This window comes from Catharus ustulatus, chromosome 16 (genome assembly GCF_009819885.2).
Source record: "Catharus ustulatus isolate bCatUst1 chromosome 16, bCatUst1.pri.v2, whole genome shotgun sequence".
Taxonomy (NCBI): domain Eukaryota; kingdom Metazoa; phylum Chordata; class Aves; order Passeriformes; family Turdidae; genus Catharus; species Catharus ustulatus.
The window spans coordinates 13948877-13966914 of NC_046236.1; the positions used below are offsets into that span (position 1 = coordinate 13948877).

The 18038-nt window shown below is 52.1% G+C and overlaps 1 protein-coding gene across 8 annotated transcripts in view; it reads left to right on the forward strand.

Moving 5' to 3' along the window:
- Positions 1 to 16523, forward strand: part of LOC117003782 (myosin phosphatase Rho interacting protein) — a 72805-nt gene extending 56282 nt beyond the window's left edge. For 3 of the 8 annotated variants that reach the window (XM_033074023.2, XM_033074024.2, XM_033074027.2), the window contains 9 exons: positions 840 to 4703; positions 7503 to 7650; positions 8229 to 8346; positions 9209 to 9368; positions 9458 to 9577; positions 10034 to 10120; positions 10766 to 10928; positions 11270 to 11355; positions 15370 to 16523. In XM_033074023.2, coding sequence (XP_032929914.1) covers positions 840 to 4703; positions 7503 to 7650; positions 8229 to 8346; positions 9209 to 9368; positions 9458 to 9577; positions 10034 to 10120; positions 10766 to 10928; positions 11270 to 11355; positions 15370 to 15441 — 4818 coding nt within the window. In that variant the 3' untranslated portion in view covers positions 15442 to 16523. Of the gene's footprint in view, positions 1 to 839; positions 4704 to 7502; positions 7651 to 8228; positions 8347 to 9208; positions 9369 to 9457; positions 9578 to 10033; positions 10121 to 10765; positions 10929 to 11269; positions 11356 to 12405; positions 12472 to 15369 lie in introns of all 8 variants that reach the window. The other 5 variants (XM_033074025.2, XM_033074026.2, XM_033074030.2 and 2 more) reach the window with 5 other exon arrangements.
- Positions 16524 to 18038: the final 1515 nt, after the last annotated feature.

Below are 18038 nucleotides of genomic sequence, written 5' to 3' on the forward strand. Positions count from 1 at the left end.
TGACGCTTTCTGTGAGTTTTCTCTTTGCATGCTCCATTGCTTTGGTTTGAATCTCACAAAGGTTGGTTTCTTTCATTTTTACATTCTCATCACACCTTCTCCTTCCCTCCGTTTGTCGGGCTTTTTATTTTGTCCTTTGTTGGTTTATTTTATTTTGCAGGTAGAGAAATTAGACCCTCCCTGGCTCTAAGCTTTAGCATAACAGCATCTCTCTAATGCGATGAGCAGCCACTCAGTCCTGTTTGGCAGGCACAGAAATGACATCGCCACCACAATGGCTGGCCCGTCGCCCTGTGTTTGGGTGGGATGTGATGTCATTTGCTGTCACCTCACTTTCTGTTGTTGCTTTTGGTCAGTGGACTGTATTACCTGAACTGTGCACTTTTTGTTTCACAACCAAACAAACAAACTCGCTAAAAAAAAGCAATTCCTTTCTCCTTCACCTTGTTCCATCTCCTCCTCCTCGTCATCCTTGGTGTTTTTCTTTTGTCTGTCTGTCTCCGTTTTACTGCTGGTGTTTCTTTCTCATTGTTTTTTTGATTCTGTTTGAGTTTGGGTTTATTTTTATTTTTTTTCCATTTAGCCTGTTACTGTACAGCTGTTTTGATGTCGTGGTCAATGTTTTCTGTTACTGGAAAGCAGTTGTCGCTCATTAAAAAAAAAAAAAAGTTGGTTAAACAAAGCAAATTGTGCCAAGAACAAATCATCCCAATTGGAGCTGTGGGTAGCAGCCAAGTCGCTGCAAGGAGCTTTTCCATGGCCTGCCTGGCCAGAGGTGTGACACTCAGAAGGGAGAGCCAAGAGTGTTACTAATCTAGTATTTAATCAATTTTTTTAAGACCGAGGTGGCCGCCTCGCCATCAGGTGCCTGGCAGAGGCTCCACAAAGTCAACCAAGACCTCCAAAGCGAGCTGGAAGCCCAATGCCAGCGTCAAGAGGTGATCAATCAGCAGATTCAGTCTCTGAAGCGCAGCTACGCCGAGGCCAAGGACGTGATCCGGCACCACGAGGCCGAGATTCAGAGCCTGCAGGCGAGGCTCAGTAACGCGGCGGCCGAGCTCGCCATCAAGGAGCAGACCCTGGCCAAGCTCAAGAGCGACCTGAGGAGCGAGAAGGAGAAAGCCAAAGAGCAGCTGGAGGAGTGGCAGCACGGCGAGGCCGCGCTCAGCTCCCAGCTGAAGGCCAGCGAGCAGAAGCTGAAGAGCGCGGAGGCTCTGCTGCTGGAGAAGACGCAGGAGCTGCGGGACCTGGAGATGCAGCAGGCTCTGCAGCGGGACCACCAGAAGGAAGTGCAGCGGCTCCAGGACAGGATCGCAGACCTCAGCGGGCAGCTGAACGCCAGCGAGCAGGCGCGGGTGCTCATGGAGGAGAAGCTGCAGAAGAACTACGAGGCTTTGCTGGAGAGCTGCGAGAGGGAGAAGCAGGTTTTGATCAGGAGCCTGAAGGAGGTGGAGGACAAGGCCAACGAGTACGAGAACCAGCTGCAGAACAGCGAGCAGCAAATGGAGATTCTGCAGAAGGAGAAGTTGAGCGCCAAGTTCGAAGGCAGCGAGCTCGTCCACCAGCTGGAGGAGCAGCTGGCTATGAAGGAGGCCAGCATCCAAAAACTTGCTGAGCACATCAAGGAGCTCGAAAGAGAGAGGGATCAGATCAAGTGCCGGTTCCACGAGCTCATGAATCAGGTGGCCGAGTCAGATAACGAAGTTGCAAAGCTACAAGCAAAGTTAAAAATGGAAGAGACCAACTACCACAATCTGGAGCAGTCATTCGAGGAGGTGTCAGATCAGTTCCGGGGGGTGCAGGAGGTGCTGAAAGAGAAAGAAGAAGAGCTGAGACACGTTAAGGAAATGCACTTGAGAATTGTGGAGAAGAAAGATCAAGATCTCAGTGAGGCTTTGGTTAAAATGGTTGCTTTAGATAGTAGTTTAGAGGAGACTAAAGTGAAGCTAAAGGCCAAGGAGGAGGCTTTAAAGAAATTAGGTAGTGTGGGCACAGGTCCATGTGCTGAGGAGGCAGAAGACCTTGGCCCCAGTCTTGAGGCTGACGAAAGTCATCCACCCCAACTGGGGCAGGCTCTGCAGACTCAGGATGTCCTCCCAGCTCTGCCTTATGCACTGAAGGAGGAGGAGGATGAGGTTCTTGAGACCAGTCAGAGGCAAGTGGAGGAATTTGGCTCCCCATCTAAAGTTGTAGAGCTCCAGGACCAAGAGTTGGTTCAGAAAGCCTTAGGAAAGCCTGATGTAGGAATCATGGGGGCCAAGAGGCAAAGGATCCGTTTTTCAAGCATCCAGTGTCAAAAATACATCCATCCAGATGGATCAGAGAAAAACTGGACAAGCAGTACCTCTTCAGACACAAGCCAGGACAGATCTTTGTCTGAAGAAAGCATGTCCTCAGAGCCAGCTCTGGGTTACCCCTCATCGGGGACGAGCGATTCTGAGACTTATCTCTCCATCATCCATTCCCTGGAAACCAAACTGTACATTACAGAGGAAAAGCTCAAAGATGTGACCATGAAACTTGAAAGCCAGCATGGCCATAACCAGGAGACGCTCATCGCCCTCCACCATCAGTGGGCCAGCACGGAGTCCCAGCTGCGGGAACAGCTCCAGACCAGCCTGTCCCAAGTCAATACTTTGATCTCACAGCTGGAGAGCGAGAGGCAGGAAAAGCTCAAGCTCGTAGAAAGTCACGTCAGCGAGCTGGGAGGTTTCCAGATGAAAAACGATCAAGCGCTGACTTGCTTAGAGAAGTGCAGGGAGCAGCTAAGATCCTTGCCCAAATCAGACAAGGAAAAAGAGGGTGATTTGTTCCTTGTTACTCTTTCCAGCATGGAAACAACTTTATCAAACGCAATCCAAGCCTTGAGCGGGGTGCCAGTCCCATCAGAGTATCAGCAGAGTGAAAGCCTCGCCACGGAGAGCCCCGCTCCAGAAGGAGGGGATTTGGGAGAAGAGGAGCACATCTCTGAGGAACACCAAGCAGATGTGTTTGACACTGGCCAGCTGAGGTGGCTTTCTGAGAGGGTGGCATTTGAAGCTTCTCTCATCAACCAAATAGCAGAGTCTTTGAAAAATGCGAGCTCTGAGATAGCCCAGCTTCTGAGAGAGATCCAGGGAATGGCCCAGGTGGTTTTGTTGGAGCCAGCAAGTGTTTCTCATGCAGCCAATGATCTGGCCAGTGTCCTGTCTAAAAAGCTGCTGCTGGAAGGGGAGTTCTGGAGCCAGGTGGAGGAGCTGAGTGCACACTTGAGCACTAGAGAAGGAGAAGCTGAGGGTAAAACAGAAACAAGTTTGGGCTTTTCCCCATGTTTTCTCAGTGCTGTAGCAGATGCTACACTGATCAAGGCAGAACTTGGGTTTGTTGCAGAGAAAATGAGAGAATCTTTTCATCAGAGGTTAAAAACAATCGAAGAAGAGCTCCATAATACCAAAACAGCTCTCCAGCAGCACAAATGCATGTTGGAGGAGATCATCAAAGCGTACAGGACTCCTGAGTTTGACAGAGTTATGCACCAGATTTCTGAAGCACTTGAAATACAAAAAGATGCTTCGGAAAGAACCCAGATCTCTTGGGATGGGAGCTGTCTCCAAATGGTACCATGCCAGGAATTAGCCAAGGTGGAGGAGACTGGCAGCGCACCAGACCGTACTAGTGAAGCTCTTGTTTCCATTCAGGAAGATCTTGCCCAGCAACTAAAGGACAAATCCAATGTTCTGAAGGAGATATCTGTTGCCTTACTCTCTCTGCCTCCTGAGGAGGCCATGAGAGACTGTCAGAAGCTCCTGAAGATATCCCAGAGTCCTTCCTACCATTTGTGCATGGGAGACTTGGAGCGGTATTCGTCTTTGTTAGTGCACGATGCCATTGTTCAGGCTCAGGTTTGTTATGCCGCTTGCAAAGTCCGGCTGGAGCACGAGAGGGAGATGAAATCCTGCAAGGAGTCCTTGCAGAGCATGGATGCTCTGTGCCAGGAGCGCGTGAAGACGGCGTCTCTCCTGCGGGACGAGTACGAGGAGCTGCTCAGGAAGCAGCAGGGCGAGTACAGCGAGGTGATCGCCGTGCTGGAGAGGGAGAACGCTGAGCTCAAGGCCAAGGTGTCCCAGCTGGACAACCAGAGGAGGCTCTTGGAGGAGGAAGGGCATGAACGCAGCAAGAGCCTGAGCGAGCTGCAGGGGCGCTACGAGGAGGAGATCCGGAACGTGATCGAGCAGCTCAACAGGACTGAGGATGCCCTGAAGGCCGAGAGGATGGAGGGGCTCAACCAGCTGGATGCCATTGTCCGTGACAAGCAGAACATGGAGCAGTATCACCTGGAGCAGATGCAAACCCTGGAGGAAGAGTTCCAGGCCAAGATCAAGGAGCTGCAGGCCATCCACGGCGAGGAGCTGCAGGCGCTGCAGGAGCACTACAGCCAGAACCTGCAGCGCCTGCAAGAGACCCTCGACGAGTACCAGAGGCAGCACCCTGAGGCATCCCCTGCAGTGGCCCCAGGTGCTGGGGACACCTGGGGGGCCGGCGAGGCGGGTGGCACCGGGCAGGACCCCGGCAGCGACCCGGACTCCATGCACGGCCTGAGGGAACGCATCCAGGAGCTGGAGGCCCAGATGAACGTCATGAGGGATGAGCTGGAGAACAAACATCTGGAGGGGAATGCATCCACTTTGAGGGAAAAATACCAGAAAGACTTTGAAAACTTAAAGGTCTTGATATGTTTAACACTTTCTGCTTTCTGCTGCTGAGGGTGTGTGCAGTCACTTGGTGAACCAAGGGGTGTCCCCTAAAAGAACCAGCATGCTGAAATAGGCCCCAAATTATTAGCCAGACTCTGTAAAACGTGGTGTTGCCTTTTTCTCCATGCTGGGGTATTCTAAATGCATTGCTGAGGGCTTGGGAGGGTGGATTCCTCTTTGCATGCAGAGGGAGAGAGTTTTAAAGTAGCTGAATAACATCACACTCTCCTTCAACACTAAGACCTCAGTGTTTCTCCTGGTACCCAACATATACATTTTGTTGGTGACTTCCCTTTAAAAGCATTCCTCAGCTCTGTCTTTCCCAATCTGATCAAATCTCCAGTCTGTCTCTGCTGCCTGTAGAAATGCAAGAGGAAATGGAAACTTGATGCTCTCAAAATGTATGTTCCTAGGGAAAGTAGCTGCAAACAGATGCCAAATTCTGTAGCAGAGCAGAGCTCCTCTGCAGGATGCTGCGAGGGCCATGCTGGTGTTGGACACAGTAATTCTTTACACAACAAAGAGTGCACAGTTATGGAACACCCAGGTGAGGTGCAGAGAAACCCATTGGCAATGAAATGCCACCGTTCAAATTGCCCCACCAGTCAGAATGGCTGTGAAACTGTTTCGAGATCATCCAGCATCTAAAAAAAATGGGTTTGGTGGTTTGCTTTTCCTAGGAGAGCATTCCCAGTTTGGAAGTGAGTTTAGGATTGTAGAAGACTCTGGCAGTACCTAGGGAGCAGCAATGCAGAGACTGTGGCAGTGAGGCTTTCACAGACCAGTTACTCCTAAAAATCAGCAAAAATGTGGAAGAGCTTGCTTCCAGCCACAAGATCCAGCACACATTTGAGCTGGGGGTGAAGTGTGGCTCAGCTCCAGCCAAAATCTGGTTTTAGCATGGGGAGAGCAGTAATTTTGCTGAATCCCATTGGAATTAAGCAGTGGTGGTCAGAAAGCCAACCAAGCAATTGGAAACCTGCTTAACTACAGGTCTAAATGTGTTCCATTTTTCTCTTAAGAACCTGATGGAGAATGTAACATCAGTAGCACAAGAGTAACTCTTCAACCTGGGGAAGAGAAAGCTCCAGGAAGACCTTGGAACCCTTTCCAGTGCCTAGAGGGGCTGCAAAAGAGCTGGAAGAGACTTGACAAAGGCATGAATGTCCTTTAGATGAAGGAGGGTAGATTTAGATTTAATATTAGGAAGGAATTCTTCCCTTTGAGGGTGGTGAGGCACAGGAAGCCCTGAGAAGCTGTGGCTGCCCCATCCCTGGAAGTGTCCAAGGCCAGGTTCAAGGTTTGGAGCAACTTGGGATAGGAGAAGGTGTCCCTGCCCATGGCAGGGGATGAAACAGGATGGACTTCAAAGTCCCTTCTAACCCAAACCATTCTGTGATTCTATGAGATACTGATTTGTACATGTGGATTTATGGCAATGCATTTACAATACATGAAATAGTGAATCTACAACCAGACCTATGGCAGAGTATGCACCTTTTTCTTCCAAAATTAGAGGTGTTTCAGGAGTTGGACTTGATGATCCTTGTGGATCCCTTCCAACTCTGCATATTCTATAATTCTGGGTGTAATGAAGAATCCTGCTGGGCTGCTCTGTGCCACAGCCAAGTCCAAGCAGGTTCTGGCACTGAGTTAGGAGTTTAAAAACAAACAAACAAGGCTGGGAAAGTGAAGAATGCCTTGGGATTAAAAATTAAATGGGAGGGGAAAACCACCAAAGCTGAAAATTGAGAATGAGGATTAGGCATAGGTAACTGAGCATTAGCCAAGAAAGTGATGCTGAGGGGTGTGTGTTAGTGAGGGTCAGTGGTGTTGGACTGTCCTGAGCACTTTTGCCACTGGAGGAGTGAATTTGTCTCCCTGAAATTTCCCATGGAGTCCCAGTGGTCACTAGGTGACAGTTGTCACTTTCCACAGGAATCACTGGTGTTAATCAAGGGGAGCTCAGTTGAAATCAGGGAATAAAGCCAACCAGCCTGTGTCATTAAGGGGAGAAGCCCTCTACAGTGCTTGGCATCAGGTGTGTCCCAGGCTGCCTGATGGGGCTCAGCACCTTGTCCCCACTCTGCTCCTTCTTCCCTTGTGGCTTGGGCCTGCCTGTGGCTTTGCTGGTCCTGTCCCTGTCCCACAGCTGTGTGTCCATCCAGGATCCTGATGTGCTTGAGCTGGCAGCTGAGCTGGGAACAGGCATTTGCATTTGTCTGCTGCAAAGGCAGGAGTCCAGGCTCTGCCAGGGGCAGAAGGACCAGGCAGGAATTCAGGACCTCACCCCTAGTGAATCCCAACTCCCCAGATTGCTCCTCCTGTGTCCTGGCCTGAGTTCTTTCCTAGTAATTAAATTAGCAAGTAATTTTTCCCTGCAGCATTTGTAGCAATACTCAGTTGGGAATTAAGATCCTGTTGCTGTCACATCATCATCCTTCCACACAGAGGTTGGAAAAAACAGGCATTGAAAAGAGCAGAAGGGGCACAGAAGGTTTTTTTGGTTGCTTTTATACCCTATATTTGCATTCCCCAACTGGGTCTGCCCCTGTGCATCCCTCTCCCTGGAGCTGCCAGGGGCAGAGCGACTGCAGGACATGCCCTGACCTTTGTGAGGTCCATCCTGCTCCGTGGCTGGGGAAGCAGAAGATCCCTGCTGGACCTGGGGAGCTGAGCTGCCCACTGGTGTGTGGCTCCTGGGCTCCTCACCACTGTGGGACCAGCCCTGTGCTTCTGGGCCAACCCTTTCCCCTCGTCCCTTTGCAGGCAACATGTGAGAGGGGCTTTGCAGCCATGGAGGAGACGCACCAGAAGAAGATCGAGGACCTGCAGCGGCAGCACCAGCGGGAGCTGGAGAAGCTGCGGGAGGAGAAGGATCGCCTGCTGGCTGAGGAGACAGCTGCCACCATCTCAGGTACCTGACAGTTCCCAGTGATGGGGCAGCTCTGTGCTGATGGGGACGTGGTGGTGGTGGCTGCATTAAAGAGCAGAGCAGGATGAGGGATGGGTGGGCTGTGCAGGGAGATGGAACAGGCTTGTGGGAAAGGTGTTTTAAATGGAGGTCCATCTCCTCATCATCCAGGTTTGGTGCTCATCTCTGGTCCTTCTCCAGGCTTGGTGCCCCTGTGTTTGGTTGTTACACAGTCTGATCTGTTTTCCATTCCAACCCCAAAAGGAATTACTCATTCCTGTGGTTAAATTATTACCAATTCCACACTGAATTCATTCTTCAGTGCCCCAGGGGATGTTAAAACACTGGAGTTCAGGGCTCTGCATTAGGAGTCCAGGAAACTGTGTAAAGTGGACAATCATTTGGACTGTTAAAAAGCAGGATTTGCAGCAGCCCCTTTGCAGCTGGGGCACAGACTGAAGGGTTCGTGAAGCAGGGGGAGATTTGCAGGGATGACTTTGGTTTTGTTCCTTTAAAAAACAAACAAAAACTCAAAAACCCACCCATGGGTGGGGTTGCTAACACTGTGCTGCCCCTTGCAGCCATCGAAGCCATGAAGAACGCGCACCGGGAGGAGCTGGAGCGGGAGCTGGAGAAGTCCCAGCGCTCCCAGATCAGCAGCGTCAACGCCGACATCGAGGCCCTCCGAAGGCAGTACCTGTAAGAACATCACTGTCCTCTGCTGCCATTTTGCAGGGAGAGCACCTTTGGGAGACCCTTCTCTCGCATTTGATTCTGGCAATGAGTTTGGGGTTGTTTCAGGGGCCTTGTCGCTTGTTCCTGACCAGCTGCATCCATCAGAGCCTCCTGGTTGCCCATAATCTTTCAGGTTTTAGGTCAATGTCCCCACATTACCCAAAATAGCTGCTTTATGGTCCCCAGAAGTAGCAGATGAGCAGCCAGTGCTGCAGCAGAGTTGTTTAAAAGATGAGGAGAAAGCTCTGAGCTTTCCATGGCAGGGCTGTGCTCCTGTGGGAACTGAGCAGGGCTGCCTGGTAGCTTCATCAACCTTGATACTTCTGTATGAGTTGGGGAGCTGTGCAAATACACCTGGTCCCGGGTGCCCAGAGCAGACTTAGAATCCTGGAATGGTTTGGGTTGGAAGGGACCTCAAAGCTCATCTCATTCCAGCCATGGGCAGGGACACCTTTCACTATCCCAGGTCGCTCCAAGCCACATCCAGCCTGGCCTTGGACACCTCCAGAGATGGGGCAGCCAGGGCCTGACCACCCTCACAGGGAAGAATTTCTCATAGGTAGATTTTGATAGATCTCAGCTCAGTTTTTGGAATCTGAGAAAGTTCTGCCACTTTACCTTTGAGAGAATGATCACCTGTCCCCTTTGGTGCCCAAACATGGCTCTGCCAGGAGAGGGAAGAGTTGATTGTTCTCAGCTTTAGGTTTTTTTCCCAAATGGAATATGCAATCCTCATCCTCAGTGCTTGTCCTGGGATGCTGAAGGAGAGATGGGCCTGGGGATGTGTGTGTGTGGAGAGGGCACTACCCTGCTGTGTGTCCCACAGGGAGGAGCTGCAGTCGGTGCAGCGGGAGCTGGAGGTGCTTTCGGAGCAGTATTCCCAGAAGTGTTTGGAGAACGCCCACCTGGCGCAGGCGCTGGAGGCTGAGAGGCAGGCCCTCCGCCAGTGCCAGCGGGAGAACCAGGAGCTCAACGCCCACAACCAGGTGAGGATCCCTGCCCTGGTGACAGTGGGCTCTGTGCTGAGCCATGGCTGTGCTCCCCCTTCCCACAACGGCTCTGCTGCTCTTCCCAGGAGCTGAATAACCGCCTGGCTGCGGAGATCACGCGATTGCGGACCCTGCTGACCGGGGAGGGCGGGGGAGAGGCTGCTGGGTCGCCTCTCACGCAGGGCAAGGACGCCTACGAGCTGGAGGTGAGTTCTGCAGAGAGGCACAGGGGTGGGCACAAGTTCTGTGTACCCTGGGAGTGTGTCACAGCCTGGGAGTGTCACAGCCATTCCTCCCCCAGTCAGCTCGTGTGGCTGGTCAGCGCTGTTACCATGGGCTGCATGAAGCCAGGAGATTCTGGAGTCCTGATCTTCTCACCACATCAAGACAGACACTTGCTCTTCCTTCTGCAGCCCCTGATTGTCCCTGGGATCCAATCCATGCAGAGCAGTGGGGGACAGAAATTGGGGTGTGCATGGAGCACAGCTTGGGCATGTTCCCAAAAGAACCAGGAGGTTTTCTTGTGAGAAGCAGAAGACAGGTGGACCAGAGGCTTAGTGGTGCTGGCATGGGGCTGAGTCTCCAGCTTGATTGCCACTGGGTACAGCAGGTGTCATACTGTTTCTGCTCAGGTACAAAGATGCTGGTTTTTGTTCCCACAGGTCCTGCTGCGGGTCAAAGAATCCGAAATCCAGTATCTGAAGCAGGAGATCAGCTCCCTCAAAGACGAGCTGCAGACAGCACTGAGGGTAATGCCAGGGGTGGTTTCTGCAAATCCTCTTACTGTGCTTTGCTCCTGCGTGTCTGTGCTTAGACTGCAGCCCATTTACACCCAGATTTGAAACCATATTTAATTTTTCCCTGAATGTAATTCAATACCCATTTTGGTGTCATCAGTAAAGCACTCCATGTATCAACTTAAAACTTACCCCACAAATGAGACAGTGTGGGAAAACATCCCTTTCAGTGTGATTTCCCCATTTACTGTCACATCAAATCAGATTTAAATGGCACAAACAATCAGTGTTAGAGATCTGCCCAGCCTCACAGCAGTGGAACTGGTTTGCTCTGGACAAGCCAAGGCCATTTCTGGGAATTCTGCTTGAATTCTCTGTCTTGGCTAAAAAGAAAAGCCACAAACAATCCTGTAGCTGAGGGGCTGCAGGCACGGGCAGCGCTGTGTGCTGGCCCTTGGCTCTCAGCTCTCCATTCCCTCAGTCCTGGATCGCTGTTGGAAGCAGCTCCCAGGGCGTGTGTTGCCCTGGCCAAGCCTCTCTCCTGCTGCCGGCTTTTCTTCCGCTGGCATTTGCCAAGCTCCTCTTGAGTGCATCCACAAAGCCCTCGGCTCCAGCTGTCTGTCTGGCTCCATGGGCTTGTTCTTGTTCCCTTGCCAGGATAAGAAATACGCCAGCGACAAGTACAAAGACATCTACACGGAGCTGAGCATCGTGAAGGCCAAGGCAGACTGTGATATCAGCAGGTTGAAAGAGCAGCTGAAAGCAGCCACAGAAGCTCAGGGAGAGAAATCCCCTGTGAACACCACTGTATCGGGATATGGTCAGTCCTCCTCCAGCAGCTCTAAGCAGTTCTGGGTGTCCTGAGCTAACATGGGAATCCTGGAGTGCAAACCCTCGTGCAGTCATGGCTCTGAGTGTAGGACTTGGCCTTCCAACCCAAAGCTGATGGGCTTTGAAAGCATTCTTTCATTTTCCTGATGCATTTTGTATCAGGAAAACCTGGTGATGCAGGGATGCCCAAAAGCCCCCTCTACCCTAGGGGCAGTGCTGAGTCGGGCTCATTGGGGCACTTTCCTGGGCTGGGAGGGCAGAGCCCCAGCCCTGTCCTTGCAGGAAGGCAGTAGGCACCAGGCTAATCCCACTTCTTTTGCTTCTTCCCAGATATTATGAAATCAAAAAGCAACCCTGATTTCTTGAAGAAAGACAGATCCAGTGTTAGCCGGCAACTAAGGAATATCAGGTCAAAGGTGAGCTCAGATGTCCTGCCCAGTGGGGTGGGAATGAGGAATGCCCAGCATTTCTCTTAGGTGGGGATCCCAAGTGGGAAGGAATGGGCAGGGGAACAGAATTAAGAATTTCCCAGCCACTAGTGCTAGCCTGGATGGTTTTTTACTGCAAAAGGACTGACTGTGTGGCCAGGCAGGGCCCACTCACCCACTGTGGACCCTGCTCAGAGGGAGGCATGAAGCTGCTTCCTGGTTGGAAAAAAAGGCTGAAGTTTGCCTTGTTCTTTGGTCTTTCACAGGAGGACTATCCCAGTATCTGCTCCCTCTTTTCAGTTGAAACACTGGTGGAAATGTGCACATCATTCTAGTTTTAGTGTTCTTCACTGCAAGATTTTTTGTCTTTGTGTGTATCAGCAGTGCCTGAGTCCTGGGCATATTTAACACACGCTTTGCTTTGTGTGTTAACTTGGTGCAGATGGCCCTGTGCTTCTGTGGTCCTTCTGTGCTTGCTGTTGATCCCAAAGCCCAGTGATACCGTGCCAAGCTCTCCTTGGCAGCTGTTACATCATGTGGGACCGCAGGGATGAGGAAGGGCAAATAATGCTGATCAGGAGTCAGCATTAAACCTTGGGCAGCTGGGAGGAAGCTCAGCATGAGCAAACCTGCTGTGCCTCTCACCTGGTGTCTCGTGCTGATGTTTGAAGTGGTTGGGCCCTTGCAGGGCAAGCAGAATACTTTGAGCTTGGGAAAACAGAGCTCTGTGAGCAGCAGCTCCTCAGCTCGGGGCATCTGTGCTGTACCCAGTGAACAGAGAGAGACTTCTGTTTTAGGGCAGCCCAGACCTGCTGGACCACTCTGATGTTGGGTTTCCCTTCACCACTTCAACTCAGATCACTGTCTGTGTGGTCCCCATGTGTTGCTTGGTGGGGAAGGAGAGGAGAAGAAGCAGGGGCTGTGCCAGGGCATCGCTGCGGGACGGGGGGCTGGGGCTGCGCCAGCACAAATTCCTTTGGGATTTATGAGCTTCTTTTGTTTTTGTTTTTTGTTTTATTTTGCTTTTTCCTCCAACAGTCCGTTATTGAGCAGGTCTCATGGGATAACTGAAATGAACCCGAGTCCAGGTTCCCTGCCACGTAGGTAAACACACCGGCACCGCCCGGCGCCGCAGCCACCACGGAGCGGCCCAACCTCTGCATGCACTGCTCACACCTCCCTGCCAAACCAGAGCCCTCCTCCTCTTAATGACTCACTGACTGGTGTATTCACTGCTAATTCTTCTCCTGGGTGAAGGGAAGGGGAGGAGAGAAGTCAGCGTACCCAAGATCTGTGTGAAACGCAGTCTCTCTGCCTCTTCCCTGGGGAATGTGGCTTTTTGTGTTCCTGCTCTTCCCACCCTCACCAACACAGCTCCTCAGCACAGAGAGGATTTGGACATGGTGGGGCACGTTTTCCTGTTTACTGTGTTGGGAGCATGGGACACTGAGTGTGCATGCCTGAATGACTCTGCATGCCTCAGACTAAACTCCAGCACCGTCCAGGTCTCCTAGGATAACACCTCTTTTGCTGTTGCCAGGTGCAGGAATAGTCAGGGATGCCTTTAAGTGTACTTCCCATAACATCCTAGAGCATGGAAAATGGTCTCAGCCACCTCAGTTCCAGAGGGAATGTCCTGGACTGCCCTAATTTCCTTTACCCACAGTTGCTGCTTTTTCAGGTCGATCCATGCTTGAGCAAGAGTCTTCCTTGCCCAGTAACCTTCTCCTCCTGCTCTCCATCCCTGAGCCTCCAAGGCTTCCAAGCTCATCCAGCAAAAGGAGGGAGCTGATCAGAAATGAGGCTGACTCTAATGAGCCAGATATCTCCATTAACTGTGAATTAATAGTGAATTTCCTGGCCCATGGCAAAGACTGAGGTGGGAGCACCTGCAGAGGCAGGTTAGGAGAAAGGAGCTCCCAGCACAGTGGGTGGAGAGCCCAGGAAATCTGTTGGAAGATCCCTTTATCACAGATATCATCCTACATTAGTCTCACTTCATCAAACTTTCCTCATCAGTAACTGAAATGGTTGTGGGACTGCCCAGGGGCTGAATTTGCTGGAATTTGTGCCATCAGGCAGAACAGTCTGATGATTCCTGGTGTCTCTTTTCCACCCACTGAGAAATCAGATGGAATGCATGAGCTGCTCTCATTTAAAGAGGCCCAAAGAAAACTTCCTTTAGGAAGTGTGTGCTCAGAGACTCTCATCCCAGGAGACTCTGCTGCCCACTGGAAAGAGAGCACACAGCATTTGGAAATTCAATCCAATTTAGTGCTTTCATTTCCATGCTGCCTGGCAAAGCTCTTCTGTGTTTATGGGCCTGTGGGAGGAAAAACATTTCCAGAAATACAGTAACCATGGGAATCTGCACAGCCTTGGGGCAAGTTTATCATGGAGTCCTGCCTTGATAAATACATGGGAAGGAAAAATCAGCCCAAAAGTCCAACCTGCTGCTGTGATAGAACAGTTCTCTGGCACCACAGCCAAGGAAAGGAAAGAAGAAGGTGGCTGCCTGATAGTAGAATCATGGAATCACAGAATGGTTTGGGTTGGAAGGGATGAAAAATCATCCAGTTCCATCCTCTGCCATGGGCAGGGACACCTTCCACTGTCCCAGGTTGCTCCAAACCCCATCTAACCTGGTCTTGGACACTTCCAGGGATGCAGGGACAACCAGAGCTGCTCTGGGCACCCTGTACCAGGGCTTCCCTACCCTCACAGGGAGGAATTTATTCCCAATATCCCATCTGTCCCTGCCCTCTGGCAGTGTCTTGTCACTCGAGGCTCTCATCCAGAGCCTCTCTCCAGCTCTTCTGGAGCCCCTTTAGGCTCTGGAAGGGGCCCTAAGGTCACCTTCAGCCTTCTCTTCTCCAGGCTGAACAATCCCAATTCCCTCAGACTTTCCTCCTAGGAGCTGATTTCCATCCCTCCAGTCTGTGCCTTTGAATGTGCCAAGTGTTGGTCTGTAAAGCAAATAATGTTCCATCTGCAGCTTGAATTCTTGCAAGTTCCAAGGACTGGGCTGGCAGGCAGAGCTGTGGGGTGGGGACAGGCAGAGGGGCAGAGCCCTGGCTATGGGGCTGTTTTTAGGGATGGGAGATGGCTGTGCCTCCTCATCTATAGGAACAACTCACCACCTAAAATGCTTTGCTCTCCTCAGTCTCTTGTGCCACAGGTTTGGGGCTGCAGGAAGGAGGGTGCTGGCATTAGGCTGGTGCATCCCCTCAGGCTGGCTTCAATTTAGAGCTGTCCTACAGGAGTCAGGCAATTTGTTTCTGGTTTTCTGCCCCTCTCAGTGCTGTGCTCCTGAATCACCCTGTGTAGGTGATGGATTTTACAATTCCAAATGCCAGGGGGCTGCTGATTGAGCATTGTGTCTTGAAATCTGGATGCTGCATCTGAATTGGATCAGCCATCAGAGCCTGCCAGACCTGAGCAGCATTTAGGAGCCCTCTGATCAACCCCTGGGCTGTCGAGGCATCTTTGGCTTGGGAGAGTCCCAGGGTGGGGTGAGAGAAGGGGAGGGATGGTTGCTGGCAGCACACAGCAGTTTCCAGGGTTTGTTGAGCAAATCCTGCACGCAGGGGAGCCAGCACTGCCCCTGTGGGCACTGCAGTGGTGTGAAAGGCAGGGAAGGACCAGCCTGCAGGTCCTGCTCAGCATCCTGAGGCTTCAGCCTGGCAGATCCCAGCTGGCCTGCCTGGGGCTGCCCCCACTGGAATTGCCCCATCCAGCAGCACCCTGTGAGCCCCGGGGATCATTCCCCAATCAGCTAATCCTGCTTGCAGCATGATGTGCCTCTCATTCGCTTCTGGTTCGTCACCTGGTTCATTTGCAATCTCACCCTGTCTCAAGGCACCACCCATAACCCCCTCCATAACCGTGTGTTCTCTCTCAGCATGTCCCACTAATCCTCCCTGTGCCAAGGAGCCCGATCCTCGCTGCCCGGCACCGCTCCCTCCCCGTGCCCCAACGCTCTCTGTCTTTTGTCTCTCCCAGAGTCTGAAGGAAGGCCTGACTGTGCAAGAACGCCTGAAGCTTTTTGAATCCAGGGACTTGAAGAAAGACTAGTTCTCCCCGCTCCGCTTGACCACGCGCACCTCCCAGCTTGAGGCAGCACAGCACCAGCACCGTTTGTCTCTCGTTCCTTACGATGTCCTCGCTGTCGTTCGTCCTGACGCCCCGACGGGACCCGTGGCGGTGCCCCCCCCTCGCCTCCCCAGCTCCTTTCCCTGCTTGTGAGATGCTCCAGAGACTCTGAGAGGGAGAGGAAGGGATTGGAGTGGGGTTTTCCCCCCCTCTCTTCGGCGCTTTGTAGGAGAATCCTTTCTTTACTGTAAAGCATTACACTAAGTGTCAGTATTAAGGCTCAGTAGCCTGTTAATAAGCTATAGCTCTGTCGGGAAGAGCGAGCAGGGCCTGGGTGGTGTCAGCCAGACCGAGCTCTTACTGCTGTGTAGAGACCCCGTGCTCAGAGCACACCAGGAGCCTGATCTAACCATTGATCTCGACTGCATTACTTGCACCTACAAGGGGGGAAAGCCGGGGGAAGCTGTCGGGGAGCGCGAGTCCATGCCGGCAGCCTGGAGGTACAACACTGACATCTCGCTGGACAAGGATGCAAGAAGTGATTCTCCTGCCCCGTGACTGTGCCGTATCCTGAATGTAGGTGCCACCGAAGCCTGGCAAGCTTTGGTGGCTGCCCAGGTGGTTTTGGATGGGGAGCTGCAGCTACTGAAGTGCACCCTCGAGTCGGCCCCGTCGGCGCGTCCTCGCTCCCGTGTCGCTGGTGGTCGGAGTTGGTGTTCCAGGGGCCGAGCTGTAAGATCACTTTCTTGCCTCTGTTAGATCAAGCCCAGCACTCTTTTTTGTTTTGTTTTGTTGGTTTTTTTTGTTTGTTTTTTTTTTTGCTGTTACTCCCTTCCTCTCATTGAATCCCGTGTATCCCAGGGTCTGTGCGCATGTGAAACTCCCTTTTCCTAGTCAAAGGAAAGTAGAGTAGAAAGTAGAGCCAATATTGACTGAAAATGCACAGTGCTCAATGCATATAATGCTCCTTTTTTACCAGCTTCTTCAATTCAACTCTTCTTGTCAGCAGGGCAGCTCCTATTTTAATTCTTTAATCTTTTCCTGAAATAAAAATCTCAAAACCAGTATGTGCTTCAGACCTTCTCAGTCCTAATAGCTTTTGTATTTAAAATACATAATTTAGTACCATGAGGCAGATAAATGCATACAAAAGGGATGAGGAGCTGGTAGCACTAGGTGGTCACAGCCAGCTGAGCAGAGGCTTCCTGGAAGAAGCCTGTGCTGCTTTGCAGGTGTGGGGCTTCATCCCAGGATAAATCTTAAGATGCCACCTGGAAGGATCCCAGGTCCTGCCTCTCTGGGCACCAGGGCTGAAGGAGACTCCAGCACGTGGCTTCCCAGCCTGGTTAGGTGCTAAGTGACCACTTCAGGCTGGGGTGTGGAAGATACCCTGGCCTTCACCCAGAGCAGAGCTTCCTCTTGTCCTTCAGGCACTCACCAAGGTTGAGGCCAGCAGCTCCTGGTGCTTCCCTGCTGGTTTTGGGTCTCATGGTTGGTACAGGCACAGCTCTCAGAGCCCCACGGGGCAGATGAAGCCACCCCCAGTCCTGCCAGGCTGGGCCACAGCAGCTGCCAGAGTTACCTTCCTCCTCCTGGGAGCAGAATCTTTTCCAGCCACCAGAGCCTCAGCAGGACACGGTGTCACTGAGCCACGGTGGGAACCAGGTTCTTGTCCAGCTTGTGGGGCCTTGCCATGGTCAAGTGTCCAGCCTGGCACATCACAGCAGGACTTGGCAGCTGGTCCTGCCCAGAGGAGCCCTGCAGGGGCAGAGTTCCTGTTCTGCTGGGATTCTCTGTGTGCCTGGGTGTGCATGGAGGTCCTGGATGGGAGCAGGGGAGGAAAGATGCTCAACCTGTTGGATACAAAGCCTTTCCCTTGCCAGCAGCCTGTGCCCTCAGGTGTGGATGTGCAGCCACAATCCGAGTTCACCACAGCACTTCCATGATCTGGAGAGCCTGGGAACCTTCCTGCCATGGATCACCTCCAGCCACTGCACCCCTGGCTGCTCCAGGTCCGTGGTGAGCTCTGAATCCTGGCAGAGGCCATGGAAGGCAGCATGGATTTGGGATGGCACAAGGGCCTGGTCATTGCTCTTCCCTTGCAAGATGTTGCTAGCTCTAGGAGAACACCTTCCTCCTCCTCCTCCTCCTCCTCCTCCTCTTCCTGTTCTCTTTCAGCTTAGGATGGGACTTTGTCCTTTTTAGCCAACCAAGCAGAACGTTCTGGTCTCCTTGCCATGTGGACCCTGACCTTTCTTAGATTCCCCAGCAAATCCTGTTCATGTGCTTTTTGGAGCAGATGTTTTCAATGGGGGAGTTGGGCTCCTCTGGAAAAATCAATGGAGAATCTTGGTCTGCTGTACAGACAGGGCTGAGCATGGCCTTGACATCGGGGGCAGTGCTTGGGAAGGATGTTTGGGGTGTGTGTAGGGTGGGAGCTGTGAATTCTGGGGGTCACTGAGAGGAAGAGGAGGAAGGAAGGTGCCTTATGCAGCCAAATGTTCTAAATCCCTGCTGAGGGCTCTGGGCTCACTGGTCAGTCTGAGCATCTCTCCAAGGCAAGGGGCAGCCTTTACCTG